Consider the following 18,773-nt stretch of genomic DNA (forward strand, 5'->3'; position numbering starts at 1 on the left):
GGAAGCAGGGACGTGGTAGATGCCATGGCGTACGGACTTGTAAAGAAAGTCAGACCGGAAGGCATAGTCGACTCCGCGTATATATAAGCTTCACACTTCATCACTCATAAGCTCAGTCTCATAGTCTCTGTCAGTCTTGCACCTTCACAGTTTCGTACCCAAACTCCAAGATGCGGATCTTCCTTCTCTCCGCTGTCACGTCGACCTTCTTCGCCCTTGCCTACGGCGCTGGAAGTGCCGTCCAAGGCACCGGGTCAACCACTCGTCAATGGTCATGCTGCAAGAACTCCTGCTCTTGGCCCGGCAAAGCTCTTGTCGATAAGCCAGTTCTGACGTGCGACGCAAGCGATAATCTCCTCGACAACTACAACAGGCGCGACGGCTGCGAAAGCGGCGGTGGCTCATATGCCTGCTCTGATCTCAGCCCATGGGCTGCGAGTAACGATTTGGCTTATGGCTTCGCCGCAGTCAATCTCGCTGCTTCGAATGAATCTGCGTGGTGTTGCTCTTGCTACTCGTGTGTTCATCCAGTTCGATGCCCGAGCAGTGACTGACAAACTCTAGTCTGACGTTTACTTCCGGCCCAGTCAACGGAAAGAAGATGATCGTTCAGGTCACGAATACCGGATCTGATCTAGGAGAAGATCAATTCAACATTGCCATCCCTGGTGGTGGCGAAGGTTCGACCCAAGGATGCACGAAGCAATATGGCGGCGCGGATGTCTGGGGTCAAGACTATGGTGGCGTAGCGCATCGCGACGACTGCGACGCCCTCCCTTCTGCGCTGCAAGCTGGCTGTTACTGGCGGTTCGACTGGTTCCGAGGAGCTGACAATCCTTCGGTCAACTGGGAGAAGGTCAAGTGCCCTGAAGCTTTGTCTGGCGTGTCTGGCTGCCGCCGCAACGATGACCCAATTCCGGGGCAGAACACCCCATCACCGACGCCTACGACTTCGGCCCCGATATCTTCTGGTACTGTACAGCCGGGAGGTCAATGCGGCGGCAAGTCTTACAAAGGTCCCACTCGATGCGTAGGAGGCACCGTTTGTACCTATGTCGACGAGAATTCTTACTATTGCCTCGCGGACCCAGCTAACACAAGAACAACTCCAACGACTACAACCTCTGCTAGTGCCGCACCTACCATCGGCCTACCGTATGACCAATGCGGCGGGAATGGTTGGACTGGCCCCAGGACATGCAAGGATTCGGTGTGCGTGCGAGTCGATGAATGTGAGTCGCGCTGCTTCGATCATGTCATGCGTGCCATCCCGAATCTCTTACTGACCTATTGTAGATTACTCGCAATGTCAGCCACCGGTCTCATCTCAGAGATCCACCAGCACGCGAACTCAGACAACTGCTAGACCTACATCCACTCCGCCTGCTCAACCAGCACCGCCGTTCACTCGCACCCGGCGCACGACAACAACTAGGCCTGCCTCACCAGTGGCTACGGGTCCGGTACAGCTCTATGACCAGTGCGGTGGGCAGACGTGGCAGGGCTCGACGACTTGTAACCAGGGCCTGGTTTGCTTCAAGGTCGACGAGTACTATTCGCAGTGTCAGAAACCATCCTAGGGATGCGAATGCGAATGGTTTCGGTGTGATGAGTCTGATACCTCCGGTTCATCGCTGGTAGAGAAGTGTTGCAATCGTACATGTAAGAATTAGTGGGAGGAGGAACTCGTAGCTTGCCGAAATACAATGGGAATTTGGATGACACTAGATGCAAATGAGTATGGCGATCAAAGACGTAAATTCGGTCATCTTTTGCAACGACACAACGACTCAGCTGCATCGTCCATATCTTTCTCTTCATCCGTCCTCTCTGACACAACTCACAGCTTCGCCTTAACCCCAAAACTCTTCTGCACAGCCTCAACCCCCCTCTTCGCAACATCCTCATCCTGACTCGGCAACCCCGTACTACACCCCACGGCCCCCACAACAACCCCATCCTTCACAATCGGCACACCACCCGCAATCGTCATAAACCTGCCCCCATTGCTGTGGTTGATGCCATACGCCGGGCCACCAGGATACACATTGTCTTTGTAAACAGAGGTAGGCGCGCGATGACCTGCAGCTGTGAAAGCCTTGTCGATGGCGATGTTGATGGATGTGAGTTTTGCGCCTTCCATGCGGGCGAATGCTAGGAGATGGCACGCGTTGTCCATGATGGCGATGTTCATTGGTACGTTGATTTCTTTGGAGCGCTGCTCGGCGGCGGCGAGGGCGATGCGCGCGCCATCGAGGGTTAGCGTTGGGATGGATTTTGTGCTCATGATGGCTTTTGGTAGAGAGGGTTGATAGTCGGGTGGTAGCAATGCGCTGCTGGACGCGGTGTTATGGTGCTGATGATGGACCTCGGATATTGCAGGATAATGACGTAGGCGTGCTTTGATTGGCCCGTGTTGCGGAAGCGCTTGCTTTCGCGCGGGTCCGCTTCGTCGAAGACAACATCAGCTCACTATGTTCATTAATCATACCTGCTCTCCCATTTACCCTTTGACAGGACTCTGATACCTTTGCGATTGGTGCCATCAAGTTCCATCGCGCAGCCCGGGCTGATGTCTCGGCAAGCAAAGCCCACATGAAAAGCCTTGGAGGACACCGGAAGTGCGAACCTGGGAGTATGCTATCACGGTGACCTGCGATGACGATAGCTCAATCAGCGAGATTGCTTGGCCTGTTTTGTAAAGTGACAACATTCGTCGATGACTTACATTTCAAGTCTGCCTGGCCACATCTCGTTCTTGGTCTGTTCGGCCATCTGCTCATATGTCGTGGTTTCCTATGTCCACGTATGTCTTTCCCGATCAAGAATTTTAAGAAGCGGAAACAGACATCTTTTCATTCTCTCAAGTCTTGGCGAAGATTTTATCGGATTTGGAGGTAGGGTCAGTGGTCACTCTACGGAGCACCATCAACAGCATGTATCGTCGTCCCCGGACATGCGTATGGGGATCTCAGTTCTGACAGGTGCCAGAGACTGACTACGCATCGCTATGGCTTCCTTTCACTCTATGACGATAGGCAGTATATGTCCAAGGGTATTTAGGCGTCCACTGGGCGACATTCACGTGTCTTTTCCACCTTCACTTGCCAAAATGCCTGTTACGCGAATATGGACCCGTGTTTACCAGTGCGTCATGTGCTATTCACGACGCGTTCTCCAGAAACTTTTCTCTCAACTCACCCAGTTCTTCCTCGTTCCACGAAAGTTGACCTAGCGTTACGATAGAGCGACAGCAACGGAAAAGTTCGCGACCTACTTCGCGACCTACTTCGCTATCACGGCCATGAAAGAAGAAGATATCCTTGCGCGCCACTCGCGGCCACAGAAGCACTCAACCTGGGTCCCCAAAAACCGCGACTGGCGTTACGCAACCGGTGTCTTCCAACACGATGATAACGAAACCGCGCCCAACGATCGGTCGGCGTGGGATGACATGGACTACGACTATCAGGTCGCCGACCCGGGGAAGAGCAGGGGTCGTAGTGGCAGTGGCCCAAGCGATGGCGACATCAAAGCGGTCGATGTAAGCGCCTCGGTGTCGGCTACTCCAAAAAGCGCAAAGAAGAGAGCCCTCTCGGATATCCCGAAAGCCACCATAAAAGTCCGAGCATTCAAGAGGAAGTCAAAGACTGCGAAGAAGAACGTATGGATGTCAGTAGCAAGGCGCCAACGGATCAGCCATGATGATGTAGAGGGCGAAGAGCCAGACTATCAGACCTATAGCTTGACCGTCAGGTTGCGCTTCTCAGGCAGACTCATCATAGAGGATGCGCTTCCGGCTGTATCAACACCAGGCCCTATGCATCTCCAACAAATACCAGACACACCTGCGAATTTCAGCATACCCTTCGATCCTCATACCCCTGCCACAGCTCGCACCGCAGCCTCGCTCTACACACCACACATGTTGCATTCGGGCGAATCCGTACATACGTATCCTCCCTTCCAGCGTCCATGGGTAGACGAAACAAAAGACTTCAATATGCGGGCAGTCCGCGGCGTTCTACAAAAGCCCGGGTTCGTAGGAAAGGACCTCGGAGTCCACTACACATGGTACAACGACGCAGTCCCCGTAGACGCTCTACTTCCCCCCGGAGTACCCTTATCCGCGAAAGAAATCATGGCCTACTACCCCCATCACGTGCGGTGGAAAAGCATGATGGTCCGACTAGCGAACAACGACTATCGCGGTGCGGACATTGTGGGTATGCAGGTACGTCTTCGTCTGTCTGATTGCAATGAGATACTTTATAGCTGACAATGCACAGGCATTCTTCCGTGGCCCCCCAACAACGGACATTACAGCCGCAGTCATGAACCAATTCCAACGCGACTCCGTCAAAAAGATCATCGAGGGTTTCAAGACCGACACTATCAACGGGAAGCATGATGCCAACTTACATACCGACCACCTAGAGCCAGGCAGATACATTGCGGACAGACGCAGCGGTTACGTCTTGCCGACATTCAGTGATCTCCTGGATGGTCTGAACCATCTGCCGTCTGGTCTTGATGCACGCGGCCTTACGGAGTGTCTGAGCTGGTATCTCCATGTCCGGGACTCTTTTACGCCAAAGTTGGAGTTGAACGTCCTGCATACCCAAGCTTTGATTCGCGCACTTCGCATCCCGCTCAAGCGGTATGGACCGCAGAATCTGGATTGCAATGCACTTAAAGAGTGGAAAGAGAAGGGGAGGTTTGAGGAGCGGAAGGTGTACTATGAGCCGGCTAGATCTATGTCGACAGGTACAGCAGATGAAGCGCAGAAGAGGTCGCGACTTCACATAAACCTAGACAACCACGAAGTCAAGCTTGACTACCAACTCCAGCTCCGCCACGTCCTCACGTCCCCTTTCGTCGCCCTCCACAGCGCCGTGGGCGAAGCGCTCAAGTTGGGTATCGAGAAAGCCGAGAACCGGATGACTGAGCGGGTGACCGCTGAGGGAAAAAAGATGTTGGAAGCCAAGTGGGCTGCGAGAGTAGCTGCGAACGCGGAAACAGAAGAAGAGGTGCGGAATGTGGAAGCGCAACAACCACATGTGATGGAAGAGAAGTTTGAACCGATCATGGAGACGAAGGACAGTGCAGAGAAGCCTAGTCGCGTTCCCCGAACGAGCCTCACGGCCGAAGCACTACTTACTCTTGCTCCGGCACCGAGGAGAGCACCTACTGCGCCGCCACCCAATGGAGGGCCACTTGGTTACCGCGCACCAACTTCACCATCAACGGGGACATTTACCAGACAGCCTCATGGAACGCCTGAGCCCATGTACCTCGACCGAGCGTGGGGTACACCATCCCCTTCTTTCGCATATGCGCCTCGCTCAGTGTATGGAAGAAGGGAGTATGAGTCGCCAAGGCAGAACGATCAAAGGAATGGGACGCAGCGTGGTGGGAGGGTAGATGATCGTAGTGGAGCACATCGTCCCAGAGATTGGTAAGGGCGATGCTTTCGTCGGCAGATGAGGGTGGGATGAGGATGACGTAGTCGCATAATGATAGCGAGATCGATGTTATACTGGGATTTTATGGACAAATACTTTAATGCCAGGTTCAGAGTGCGCATGGAGGCTTCAAGTAAAGTCAGCAGGGTGTGAAGTAGAACAGACGTACCCCGCGTCTGGATGTAAGCAGCAGCCATTACTGTGCCGCTTGACGTCGCGACTTCTCACCATCTCCAGCCTGCGAACACGATGCACTTACTTATTCACCCACCTGAGTATCGTGTCTTTGACTACTCAAGCAATATGTTCAAAATACTGTCTGTCCTCGTGGGTGTCGTAGTAATCCGCCTTGCCATCTCATACGCTCAGGCCGTCGCAGTTGAGCTCCGGGAAAAGCCCACATCGAAGTTGCCAGTAGTTGGCATTTCGCTCACTGCAAATCATGGGACAGCAGCAGTTCGATGGCCGGACGGAACTTTCGAAGACCTGGGCCGAGTGGAGGCATCGAAGGCGTATGTGAAGATGATGCGACGTCTCTCTCTGCCGTCTTCAGAACATATAACGTGGGTCGTGGCTTTCCTGTAGTTATGCATACAAGTATTGACCATGTACATTGTAGCCGACCATATGGCAGCATGGAAGATCTGTGGAACGACGCGCCACGAACGCTATGGCGGAACACACGGAAGAAGCTTGGCCTGGCAGGTTCTGACGATGCAGCTACATTAGCCGCTATGCTCAAGAAGACAACGAAGATGGCGGAGAAGAAACTTGGTCATCGGCCATGGGCGATACTGAGCTTTCCCCCGTTGTTGGCCTTATATCAGGAATGCGTCGCAGATGCGGCCGAGTACACCGGACTTTACACGCTGACGGCGGACCTGGGGTATCAGGTGCATGAACTCACTGCCGCATATGCCGGGCATGGAATGGGGCTGGATGAGAGCGACGTTGAACTGGTAACTCGTGGCAAGAAGCCACACGAGTACGGTGGACGACACACAGTCCTTGTTGAGTATACCGAAACTGCGATTTTGCTGCATGGCAAGCCGATGACACATGCTCGCAATCTCGCGAATGTCGACTGTTTCCGGTCGAGTTTTGAGCTGGGCAGCAGCAGTTCAGCGTCTGAGGAGCAGCCACGCGAATTTGTGCTAGAGTACTTGCGCAAGGTGTATCATGGTTACACGAAATATCCTTTTGTCTATCCCAAGGAATTCATTATCATAATGACGGGAAGCGCTAAAAGTGTTGGCCGCGAGGAGATTCGAGCGGCAATTGCAGAAGCGGTCAGATTGTATGGGTTCCAGGCCAGGATCCTGTATGATAACCCTGGATATGTAGCAGCGAGGGGCGCGGCTGAGATCGCATGGCGAACGTTGCTAGAAGCGGAGAAGAAGAAGGAGAATACAGAGTTGTGAATGGACATATGCGACGACATGAAATCGTTCTTGTAAACCTACAGCCTCACAGTCAGCGAGTCACGGATTGACCTTTTCGCACTATGCATGCGAATACGCCTGTGCCACCAAGTTGTCAAGATCGTGCTGACCAGGAAGACCCTCGTAGCACGCAACGCCACTTAGCAGATCACCCGAGACCGGAATCAACAGTTTTGCGAAAGAATTGCCGGAATGGGTAGGTTGGGATCTGAAACTGCACGTTTTGGCGAGTTGGTGGTCTCTTCGCTTGGATGAATCGGAACCAAATTTGTGTTGTGGGACCAGAACCTGGTAGGACTAAGCACACGTGGGTTAATGGGAATTTGTAGTTAATTGGTGAACAGATAAGTGCGTAGAGATCGTCTGTTGCGCGGAATGCCTCGAGTCAGAAGGGATGAGGTTCCTTTTTCTGAGATGTAGTCGAATCGCGGGTTGTCTTGGAGGAGACGCTAAAGCGTGTCGGACACGTGGAGAACAGCTTACTGCTTGGTACCCCGCCGGCTTATTTGAAGCCTGCCTGGAATGCTGCAATGATTATCGCGTGTCTGCGAATATTGTTGGTAGCGATGTGAGAAGATCTGTAATAATGATCTGCACAGGGGGTGCGGGCTGGGCACCTCAACGATGACGAAGGCTAGGATGCCGTCGCCAGTTCGGCCCTCGCCCGCGCCTGCTTTCCTAGTCGCACGCCCGCCACGCGCTCGTGGCTGCCTCTCTTTATGCAAAGTAGTCGCGCCTCTTACTAGCTTCTTAACCTAATGTATGTTGTTTAGTGGTTTATGTATTCACTCCCACCCGACTGTGACTTGAAGGAGCGCACCTCCGCGGCCAGAAGGAGATAGGAGAGGTCCGATGCCCGACCAGCAGCGCCGCTCATGGCACCAGCCTGACGTTACTAATCTACCCCTCGACTCGTACACTGCCCAGAGACTGGTATGCATGGCTGCAGACTACCGTACACATGTCGCAAGCTAAGAGGAGTAGGAACATGCCACGCCCGAACATCTGCATCTCACGACGAGACGCTACTTCATCGGTCCTATCCCCACGGCATGGCTGACCAAGCACCGCTCCGATTGGTAAGAGATGTTGCTGCAGGAACTGCCTATGCGACATGTACTGACATCGCACGTTCAGGTACAAGCACCATCTGCGAATCAACTACTCGACGCGTACGGCGACCTTCTCCTCAGACCCGCGTGAGGCGCGCCAACGACGACTGAGTGGCCTCGAAGGCCCCAGTTCGTCTGCCCTCTTCCAGCACAGCTTCCCCCAGCCCGAGGAACTTCAAGCAGAGGATGAGGAAGGCGCGCAAGAACTCGAGGCCAGCGGAGCCAATGGCGCGGCGGATGCGACTGCGGCGACTCCACCCGCCTTGCAAGTGCCGCGCGCTTCAGACCACAAGAGCGATGTCATGGACGATGACGAAAACGACGAGTTCGTAGACGCGCCCTCGGAGCCGGAAGACGACGACATCGAGCGCATTCCCACCAACGAACGGACAGTCCGCCGATCGAGTACGGACAAGACGTATATCACCGCATCCTCGATACCCGCAGACGAAAATGATGACGAGGACGAACAAGGATCGGACGAAGGGCCGCTGCAGGGGCAACACCAACAACAAGCACAGGCAAGTGGCTTACAAGTTCCTTCAGGCCAAGGGCAGGCAGGATCAACGTCACTAGGCAAACGCCCACTGTCGAATGTAGAGAGCCTTGGGAGTCCTGCATCAGCTACCGGAGCAGCCTCTGTAGATGCAAACTCCACATCGTCTTTGCTGCGTAAGGCTGACATGAACAAGGCACCGGCCTCGGCTGATGTCGATTCGAAACCGCCTGCGAAGGGTATAATGGCAAGAGTCAGGAGAAGATCAGGCAGGATGTCCTCTACCGCGGAACTGCCTCAAGACACAGACCCTGCCACGGGAGATTTGACACGCAAGAAGTCGAACCTTCGGAACCTTGTGAAGTTTGACATCCCGGAGGACTCCCGACGTGCCACGATCCAGCTCAAAGCGAAGAAGGCGCAAATGACTGTTCAGCGAGCTGGCACCAAGATAAGACGGCAGAAGATCAAAGATGGCCTTGTCGTCAAGATGGAACGCATGCTTGTGCGAGTGGATGCCGCCGCAGAAGTTCCCGAAGACTTTGACGAAAACGTCAACCAGAGGGTCGTCTCCCGCGTCAAAGATAAATGGCGGGAGTACATGGTCGTCTGTCGCCACAGCCATACCAATGACGCAGAATTTCTGCTGCAGCTTTACCAAACCCGGGTACGTTTCTCTCGCGCTTTCATGTGCGTCAAGCTACTAACTTCGTTCCCAGGTCATCCCGGAAATTGAGAATGCAGGAGCAGGCAAGAAGGCTGCCTACGAAGTTCCGCTGGGGAAGAAGACCTGCAAGGTCAATCTCTACTCATCGTTGGACAAGTCAATGGTCGTGTCTTCACCAGGTTCACGCGAAACCCTGATCTTCATCATGCAAGCTCGAACCGCGTCCAATGCAGTAGAGTGGTATACTTTTCTACGGAACGTCCTTGGCTGGCAGCGTGCTTCCGAGCTCCAGATCAGCATACCAGACATGAGCTTGAGCATACGGATCGCCAACCCATTCGAGAAGTTAGAGGCATCGCAAAACAAAGTTCAGGATGCAGAGAACACCGAGGAGGCTCTGCTGAGGACTATGCAAGAGGAACAGGCGGTTGCTCAAGATTTGATCAAGCGCTGCTTGGATCAACTGCAAGACGCACCGGAGTGGGCTGACGTGCTGGAATCGTGGATCAAGGACCAGCGCATAGGTCTCGCCTGGAAGCGCTATGATCGACTTGAGTGGATACATGGCGCGAACGAGCGGAAGATGTACGGCACGATAGCTATGCTAAAGTCGCACGAACTGGAACTGAGGCCCAAGACACACTATCCTACAACTGCAGTGACAAGGAAGAAGCACAAGACCTTGACTGAACCGGTTCCCGTCGAAGGTTTTCTCATCCGACTGACAGGGCAGCGAGGACGGGCGAAGCGACTAGGCCTCATGTACCACAAGCAGCTCTACTTTGCCAGCCACGATCAGTATCTCGTCTTTTCACGACCCACAAAAGTCACCCCACCTCCGCCTCCGAGGCTACCTGCGTCTGGAAATGCCAATGTGCCAACAGCGCAAGCGGTCAAAGACGCGGTGCCAGAGAGCTGGGCTGTCAACCCGTATGGCCTTCAAGTTGGGCAGATTGAGTGGCTGATGGAGGGTCACTCAGGTACGACGGAAGCCAGGCGTCTGCATGACGAAGATGCAGCAGATGAGGCCGCCCGCAAAGAGCAGAATCTGCTCAACTGCGACGGCTACATCAGCTTGGCAGATGTTGTCAAAGTCCGCAAAGCCCAGTTGGGCGCGAGTCCCGCTGACGAAGACCTGGAGGAAGGCTCGGATGTGGACTTTGACGACGAGGTCGACGACTCTATGCGTAACGACGGAGCTACGAAGGACCTGGACATCGATCGTACTCTCGAGCTAGTTATGAAGAATGGTCTCATCATTCGTCTTCAGGTTAGTATACTTCCACGTATATTGGAACTCTTAACTGACACAACGTCCAGGCCGCAGACAAAGCTCATCGGAAAGAGTGGATACAACATCTACGCGCTCTCGCCAAGTACTGGAAACATCGCACGGCATCCGATATTGCCCTCTATAAAGCCACACGTAGTCGCAACCTCAGCGCCCTTAAGATTGACGAAGAGGCAGAAGCACACGTTGGGCAGTTTGCAAGGAAATGGGAGGTAACACAATCATTTGCTTCACCAGAGCTCTACAACATGTGTGGTATCGCTTGTTGTCGCAGCGTTCATATGAGCGGAATGTTGTATCGCAAACCGCGCATACATGCGCCCTTCACACGATGTAGCGTTCTGCTGACTGCCGGTACACTGCTCATCTTCCGCGATGTCTTGCGAAGTAGGGTTGGCAAGCAACTGGCGCACATCCACCACGAGCGCATCGCGAATCTCGATCTCAAGGACTGCTACGTCTACTCTGGTCTCCTCACCGAGAATGACCTCCTCTACCAGAATCAAACTTTCGATGCGAACAAACCAGGACACCACGCCCTCCCACGAATCTACCTCGAAGACGGTTGGACATCAACTGACGAGGACGTCATGACTACATTTGTCATTTGGCATGGCAAAGCAAAGAGCTGGTTCCGCGCTGAGGAGGGTGCAGGTGGTGGCGAACAAGTTCGTAAAGAGGGCAAGCGGACAAAGCTTAAGAGGGTAGCTAAGCTTGGAAGTAAAGGCCGTAGCGTGGTCTTTAGGGCGCGATCGCGTGCAGAGCGAGACCATTGGGTACTTGCAATACAGAACGAGATTGAGCGAATCCAGGGCGACAATGCCGACTTCAGACTCGAGGAGAGTGGTGAGAATGGGAACTGTGGTCGGGGTAATACTAATACATAAGAGGAGGATGGTCTAAGGTGTTATGAAGGCTTGTATCGTGTATGGATTATTGCTCTTGATAGGCGTACTGAGTCTTCAGCGTTTAGGACTCAGCACGGCGGTGGGCGGTCTGGGCAGGTACATCATTGCATGCTTGCTGTTGATAGTTGACCACAGCGTTTGAGCTGTATACATAGGTGCTCATAATGTAATACTATCGAAGTGTCCAAAGTATCTATTTTGCCACACTCTTCTGACATATGGCGGTTCTTCATTTTTCATTTGCACTATCTCACCTACACTGACGCCACCACCCGGTCGCGCGGTGTCGCTACGCCAACGCGATGGGTAAGTTCCCACGCGAACGCTTTCACATTCACACTCAAGGACAGCGGACGCGTTGCCTCTGCCTAATCGCCTCACCCGCACTGCAGCCTTGGCGCTATCAAAACACGCTCGGCCCACTGCCCGCACAAACAAACGCCCGCCTCCGTAGATAAATAGAGCGATACCCCGCCCTCACCTTCTCTTAACCCATCGCTTCTACTCTACACTCGTTTAAAGCAACTCAATCTCTACTCCACCGCCCTTTCGAAGCTCCTCAAGCAATCCCTTCGAACTTCTTACCCACACTCACTTACACCTAACAACAAATACCAAACACTGCAATGGCTATCTTCAAGAATTTTCTCGCGGCCACCGCGCTCTTCAACGTCGCTCTCTCGAGCACCGACTTCTCTTCGAATGTCGGCTCTGTCGTCACGTCCGTCCAGCTCGTGACTTCAGTCACCTTCGTCGACCCGGTCCCGACTTCGTCTAGCACTCACTGCAACACCTTGACTGTCACCGCGTCTGGTCCTCCTAGCACTGTCACGGTCACTGCGCCTCCTGTTGTTAGCGGTACCGGAGTTAAGACGCTGACCGAGTCTTCTTCTACCAAGGATATGACTATCCAGACGTCTATCCCTTCGTCATTGTCCTCAATGACTGAGAAGCCTCTCCCGTCTGAGTCCTGCATCAGCGACGTTCACACTGTCACCCATGGCGGCACTCACACTACTACCATCACTGGCTGCAAGACGCCCCCGAGCTTTGCCACTGTAAGCCCCCCTCTCTCCTGATCCGCCCATCACCCAACAGCCAGCTAACACATGGGAAACAGCCTCCTCCCACTCTGACCAAGAGCCTCACGTCAACCAAGGAGGTGACCGAGACCGTCGTCTCGCCTTCATCCAGCGCTGCTACCCCCGACTTCAGTGTGTCCATCATCACTGGAACGCCGGTCAAGCCCTCTGAGCACTCCCGCCACGTGCCCTCTGGCTTCTCCACGCCCTCGCACTCATTCCCCACTTTCAACACCACCATGACTGCGACCGCGACTGGAACTGGTCGTCCTAGTGCTTCCATGTCGAAGCCCGTCCTTCCTCCCTTCACTGACGCCGCTGATGCCAGCAATGTGGGCGCTGCCCTTCTGGCTGGTGGTGTCTTGATGGCTCTCTTTGGCGCCTAACCGTTTCATTGTTTCACTGATTGGGGTTTGGAGTTTTCGGACTGGAAACCGGTGGGATTGGTGATGAATGATTGATGTACATGTTCCGTCTTTGGAATTTAGATGACGGGGAATTACGGGTTTCTCGGTAATGAAATTCATGACCCAAACCTTGCCTGTTTATGTGACTTGTCTTACTTATAGCGTTCTCTTACGTTCCAGCAAGATTGCAATGCACTGGCGCTGACGCCTTTGCATGATTCCCGACTCCACGACTTTCTTTGAACCTGATTGTATATTCTGTATTGTACTTCCTGTTTCTTTTCATTCTACATGTCTTCTCACCGTGATCAAAATTCTCTCTCAGTAAGGCAGAGCATCGACGAAAGACATTCTCGCGCTGCAATCGTGGACGTGTGAATGTGGTGAGGTCGGTCGCGGCAGGCGCAACAGGGATGGCGCGTTGCCGAAAGCGGAATGGCGTGCGTTGCCCCACGGCGGCGGGCGATCTCACACAGTGAGTGGGCAAATCTTTCAGTCACTACGAGCCAAACTACTTTCACGCTTCCACTCGGCCCAAGCCCAGCATACCGACGCTTATCCACTCTGCGCAGCAAGAACTTCTTCTCGCTCACCAATACACCTGACCTCTGGAAACTCCACCCCAAAAGGAAAGAACAATCTAAAAGCGACCCCACCTCGCGACAGTCGAGCGACGTTACCCAACACCACACAGGAGACGAGCAGGAGCACATATTCACCATGTCTCTAACGAATTGCCGATTCTACGAGGAGAAGTACCCGGAGGTGGAGAGCTTCGTCATGGTCAACGTGAAGCAGATCGCCGAGATGGGCGCATACGTCAAGCTGCTGGAATATGGTGGGTTGAGGATGTAGCAAAGGCATGGGCAGCAAGGCTAACCATTTAGACAACATCGACGGCATGATTCTGCTTTCCGAACTCTCGCGAAGACGTATCCGATCCATCCAGAAGCTCATCCGAGTTGGCCGCAACGAAGTCGTCGTCGTACTCCGTGTAGACAAGGACAAGGGTTACATTGATCTGTCGAAGCGCCGAGTGTCGCCTGAGGACATTGTAAAGTGCGAGGAGCGATACAACAAGTCAAAGATGGTGCACAGCATCATGCGCCACGTCGCCGAGAAGACCCAAACACCTATCGAGGAGATCTACCAGACCATCGGCTGGCCGCTGAACAAGAAGTACGGACACTCGATCGATGCCTTCAAGCTCAGCATTACGAACCCCGAGGTCTGGAACGATGTCACATTCCCCAACGACGTTGTCAAGGAGGAGTTGCAGAGCTACATTGGCAAGAGGCTGACACCGCAGCCGACCAAGGTCCGGTCAGACATTGAGGGTATGTTGGAGGAGCATAAGTCATGTAGACGTCTTTGCTAACGTCCATAGTCACATGCTTCGGATACGAGGGTATCGACGCTGTCAAGACCGCCCTGCGATGCGCCGAGGCCAAGAACACCCCCGAGAACCAGGTCAAGGTCAAGCTCGTATCGCCACCTCTTTACGGTACGTGATCGCGCTGCATACATCCCCATTCTCAACTAACTCCTGCAGTCCTCACCTCGCAATGTCTCGACAAGAGCGCCGGTATCGCATGCCTCGAACAAGCCATCGTCGACATCAAGGAGAACATTTCAAAGGCCGGAGGCGACTGTCAGGTCAAGATGGCACCCAAGGCCGTCACCGAGAACGACGACGCCGAGCTGGCTGCGCTCATGGAGAAGCGTGAGCGTGAGAACCAGGAAGTCAGCGGTGACGAGGACGAGAGCACGAGCGATGAGGGTGGTGTTGCTGAGGCCGATTAAGCGGCTGGGAGAGGATATTTGCATACGAGCAACGATGATAATGAAGACCAAGGGTATCTGCGAAAAGTGGGCATGGGCGTTTGAGGCGTCGATATGGTGGTTCACGAGCATGCATGCAAAGGCGTCTCGACATGTACAACACCTTGTCTTCAGCCACATGCATATATGCGTTTGCGCATAGAGGGAGTGTTAGAACAAGCGGATTCAGCAGCAAATCAACAATGAATATGCACTCAAGTCCCATGTCTCAATCGTGGTCTGGGATGCAACGGCTTGGGATTAATTCGGCAGCAGGAGAGAGCTTGGGCCATTCGCAGGGTGGAGCGGGATGACGCTGGCTGGACTGGTGGAGCGCGCCCAGCGTTGCCAGCCAGGTTTTAGCCAACACTAGCCTCGAGAACCCGGTCTATCGTGGGTCCTGCTGCTTTGTTGTCGCGTTGTCACCGCAGCTTCTTCTCTGCTCAGGTCCTTTGCTGAGTGTGCATCTTGTTGTGTTGCACAGTTTTGCTTTTCCAAGCCTGACGCTACCTCGGTACTTCGCTGCTGGGCACTTCCAGAGCTCGACATAGCTCTCGTGAAGCTTGACTGACCTGCACGAGACAGCGCTGACGCATATACACCGCGATCATGGTGCGGTGGAACGAGTTATTCAGTGGGGATGGCGATAGGCGACACAGAGTGCAGGATGAGATGAGCGCGCGTATGTCTTCTTATCTTTCCTATCAATCCCAGTACTAACACCTCCCAGTTCTTCCCACGTCGCGTCGCGAACACCTTCCTCCCCCGCCTATCGACCCCGAAGACGTTACCATTGTAGCTCTGCGATTGAAGCACCAGATAGAGCAAGTCGTACCGTGCGAGCTCGAAGAGGAGCAGATCACCAAGGCGCATAGCAGCATCATCACCGACAAGGTGCTTGAGACGGCCAAGCAAGCAGGAGCTCCTGAACACAATGCCTGCGTGGTCTTCTGCCTGTTGCAAGTGAAGAAGTGGTTTAAGAAACAAGCGACCGCGGAGCTCTGGGATGCCGACCTCCACGAAGTCCGCGCCGTGGCGGCAGAGATTATGGCCAAGCGCCTGATTGAGGCCGAAGAGGATACTACATACCTGTTCGAGGAGGTGCTACTCAAGCGCTACTCGACACTCATCGACGGAGAGCCAACCACACCCGCCAATGCCGTCGAAAAGGCCGTCGACCTCCACGCCGTAACGGTCATCGGATCATCCGGCTACCAAAAGTGCATCAACTACCTCTGGCGCGGCTGGGTAGTCCAGGACGACGAGGACCCCAGTCGCTTCGTCACATACGAGAACAAGACCAACACCAGCTACTGGGCCCATCTCGACCCCGATCGCATGCGCGTCCCCAAGTACCAGAACTGGGTGCAGATTGCCGTGTCCATCATCTTCTTGGGTCTCTACACCGGTGCTATCAACACCATCAATCCGTCGGGTGACCTGGATGTCGTCGAAGGTCTGCTGTACCTCTTCACTCTGGGCTTCATCTGCGATGAGGCGAACAAGTTTTGGAAGGTCGGACGGTTCTACATCTCCTTCTGGAACATGTTCAACAGCACCTTGTACTCGCTTCTCACGGTCAGCTTCGTCTTGCGCATGGTGGCTCTTGGACACCCCATCAGTGACGAGAAGGACACTCGACGCGAGTATCTGAACAAGATGAGCTACGACTTCCTGGCTTTCACTGCGCCTATGTTCTGGATGCGTCTGCTGCTGTACCTCGACACCTTCCGCTTCTTCGGTGCCATGCTCGTCGTGCTCAAGGTCATGATGCGCGAGTCGCTCATCTTCTTCATGCTACTCCTTGTTGTCATGATTGGTTTCTTCCAGGCCTTCATCGGTCTGGATATCGCGGACGATCAGCTTGCTAACGACACTGTCTTCGTGTTCCAAGCCATGTTGAACGCTGTCATGCAATCTCCTGAGTTTGAAGGCTTCGACAACTTCTCGGTATGTCACATTGTATGACACCAAACTCAGACACGAGCTAACAAGTAGCAGCCTCCTTTCGGTATTATCCTTTACTACATCTTTACCTTCGTCGTCATGGTCATCCTGCTCAACGTCCTCATCGCTCTCTACAACTCGGCCTACGAAGACATCACACAGAACGCCATCGACGAGTACATGGCTCTCTTCTCGCAGAAGACGATGCAATTTGTTCGCGCTCCCGACGAGAACGTCTTCATCGCTCCCTTCAACCTCATCGAAATGTTCTTCTTGATTCTGCCATTTGAGTGGTGGATGGATGAGAAGCGCTACGACAAGCTCAACGATATGGTACGTCCTTACCCCTCGCACAAGTACTCTTTTCCGCTGTTTACATGATGATTTCTATGTATTTGCTACTTCAGAGCTTCGGCTATGAGACAATTATCACCTAGTACTGATCACAGCATATTCCACATCGCATTTTCAAGTCGCTCTACATCCGCAGAAAACTGACACCACTCAGGTCATGGCAGTAATCTACTCGCCCCTCCTCGTCATCACCGCCATGTTCGAACAACAAGAAGCCTGGGTCGTCCGAGACAACCGCCGCCGCGGCGAAGACGACGAAGACACAACCATGGAGTGGGAACAAGTCCTTGATGGCTGTGACTTTGAAGCCGACGGCTGGGACAAGAAGGTTCAGGCCTCGCGTCCCAATGTCGAGTTCGACACTGCGGTGTTGGAAGTCAGGCAGCTGAGGAAAGAGGTCAGCGAACTGAAGGACATGATGAAAATGCTCATCGAGGGCAAGAAGGAGGGCTGGGGCGGAGACACACTCGGCGAGAGCGGCCTAGCAAAATTGGACGCAAGCAAACTGGGCATGCAGGGCGAGAGCAGTGAAAACGGGGGCGGAAGGGATGAGTAAGTGCGATTTGCTTTGTGTCTCGCTGTCACCAGTGCTCCTTTATGTTTCCGCTGTTTCTATCTTGTTCGAGTGCTGGTGTGTTGACTTTTTGGTTGTGTAGGCGCTATAGGAGCGAGTTTGGAGAGAGCCAGGCGAGTGACTGGCATTCTGATTGAGAGTGCAACGTCGCTCTCCTGCTGCTCCTCTTCTTCTTGCTCGAGTACATATTACGGAATGTTACGCGATACGATACGATATACGATATACGACACTAGGCGATGCGATGCGATACTCTGGTTATATACCCCTCCTTTACAACAAAATGTCATGTCTACCTTTATGCACGAATATGCTCATTCCTCAATGTTCTCGGATCGTTTTATTGCACGCTGTTGAGAAATTATCATTTGCTTGTTCTCTGAAATGAAGTTGCTGGCTTGTGCCATTGTCGGTGCTGACAGGGACGCGTGGCTCCACCAATCAAACGCGCCTCGGCATCTCCCCACGTGTACCCCCTTTTGATCTAGCCCACACACATGTGTTATCTGCTACGTAGGTACCCGCTTTCCCGGTTCCAGGTTCTCTCCTGCTCCTTTGAGGGGACGCTTGGTGGTTCATTATGCCGTTCCGCCCGGTGCGGTTGCACTGCCACAAGGCTTATGTACCTGTCAAGGGGGTCTGGATTGGGCCCGAGCCACAGGTGTCCCTTTAAGTACCGTGGGAGCTCGCTGTTTCTTGTTTGGGGACTTCACACGATACATAGCGACTTTGTGGGATTATTTTGATTTGACCGAACGATAGGTGTTGACTGAGGTCTTTGCTTTAATTGCGAGCAGACGCAAGAGGTGGACATACGAGTACAAGGATGCGCATCGCCCTCGTTGACAGTTCCTCATTTACGCTTTTCTTGTCTCCTTTCTCTTTATCTCCTTGATTCAACCCGGTGGACTCCAGGAAAAAACCCTCCAACAGCAACATCATCAGCACCCCCAATCCCCCGCCGCCAAAATGTCAACAACCTACCTAACCCCCCTCACAACAAACACCCCAACCAAACGCTCCGCCTCCGCGCCCCCGGCGCCAAGCCGCACACTCTACACCTTCCAAGAAGTCCACCCTTGGCAACGCGACAACGAGTACCTCAAGAACCATTACCGTTGCACCACGAATTCCTACCGCGAATGTCTGAAGAGCTTGTCGTATCTGCATAACCAGACTGGGAATATTTACACGCATCTCATCGGCG

The 18,773-nt window shown here is 53.6% G+C and overlaps 7 protein-coding genes across 7 annotated transcripts; 6 read left to right on the forward strand and 1 right to left on the reverse strand.

The window, feature by feature from the left end:
* Positions 1-170: 170 nt before the first annotated feature.
* Positions 171-1,366, forward strand: J4E87_000760 (uncharacterized protein; the record flags this gene model as incomplete). Its single annotated transcript, XM_049372412.1, has 3 exons — positions 171-517; positions 565-1,155; positions 1,297-1,366. 3 exons carry the CDS (start codon positions 171-173, stop codon positions 1,364-1,366), a joined length of 1,008 nt encoding a protein of 335 aa, XP_049238546.1.
* Positions 1,367-1,840: 474 nt separating this feature from the next.
* Positions 1,841-2,775, reverse strand: J4E87_000761 (uncharacterized protein; the record flags this gene model as incomplete). The annotated part of the gene is made up of 2 exons (XM_049372413.1): positions 1,841-2,336; positions 2,729-2,775. 2 exons carry the CDS (start codon positions 2,773-2,775, stop codon positions 1,841-1,843), a joined length of 543 nt encoding a protein of 180 aa, XP_049238547.1.
* A 529-nt stretch (positions 2,776-3,304) lies between these two features.
* J4E87_000762 (uncharacterized protein) lies at positions 3,305-6,886 on the forward strand (the record flags this gene model as incomplete). The annotated part of the gene is made up of 3 exons (XM_049372414.1): positions 3,305-4,234; positions 4,290-5,365; positions 6,085-6,886. The coding sequence occupies 3 exons, from the start codon at positions 3,305-3,307 to the stop codon at positions 6,884-6,886; spliced, it is 2,808 nt and encodes a 935-aa protein (XP_049238548.1).
* An 873-nt stretch (positions 6,887-7,759) lies between these two features.
* On the forward strand, positions 7,760-11,360 carry J4E87_000763 (uncharacterized protein; the record flags this gene model as incomplete). The annotated part of the gene is made up of 5 exons (XM_049372415.1): positions 7,760-7,840; positions 7,892-7,986; positions 8,045-9,182; positions 9,235-10,452; positions 10,503-11,360. 5 exons carry the CDS (start codon positions 7,760-7,762, stop codon positions 11,358-11,360), a joined length of 3,390 nt encoding a protein of 1,129 aa, XP_049238549.1.
* Positions 11,361-12,007: 647 nt separating this feature from the next.
* J4E87_000764 (uncharacterized protein) lies at positions 12,008-12,849 on the forward strand (the record flags this gene model as incomplete). Its single annotated transcript, XM_049372416.1, has 2 exons — positions 12,008-12,439; positions 12,502-12,849. The coding sequence occupies 2 exons, from the start codon at positions 12,008-12,010 to the stop codon at positions 12,847-12,849; spliced, it is 780 nt and encodes a 259-aa protein (XP_049238550.1).
* A 741-nt stretch (positions 12,850-13,590) lies between these two features.
* Positions 13,591-14,673, forward strand: J4E87_000765 (uncharacterized protein; the record flags this gene model as incomplete). Its single annotated transcript, XM_049372417.1, has 4 exons — positions 13,591-13,708; positions 13,758-14,207; positions 14,258-14,374; positions 14,423-14,673. 4 exons carry the CDS (start codon positions 13,591-13,593, stop codon positions 14,671-14,673), a joined length of 936 nt encoding a protein of 311 aa, XP_049238551.1.
* A 627-nt stretch (positions 14,674-15,300) lies between these two features.
* Positions 15,301-17,548, forward strand: J4E87_000766 (uncharacterized protein; the record flags this gene model as incomplete). Its single annotated transcript, XM_049372418.1, has 4 exons — positions 15,301-15,373; positions 15,422-16,641; positions 16,693-16,971; positions 17,147-17,548. 4 exons carry the CDS (start codon positions 15,301-15,303, stop codon positions 17,546-17,548), a joined length of 1,974 nt encoding a protein of 657 aa, XP_049238552.1.
* Between the last annotated feature and the right edge of the window lie 1,225 nt (positions 17,549-18,773).

The sequence above is a fragment of the Alternaria ethzedia genome (assembly GCF_023757985.1).
Source record: "Alternaria ethzedia strain BMP 0044 chromosome Unknown scaffold_1, whole genome shotgun sequence".
Classification (NCBI taxonomy): Eukaryota; Fungi; Ascomycota; class Dothideomycetes; order Pleosporales; family Pleosporaceae; genus Alternaria; species Alternaria ethzedia.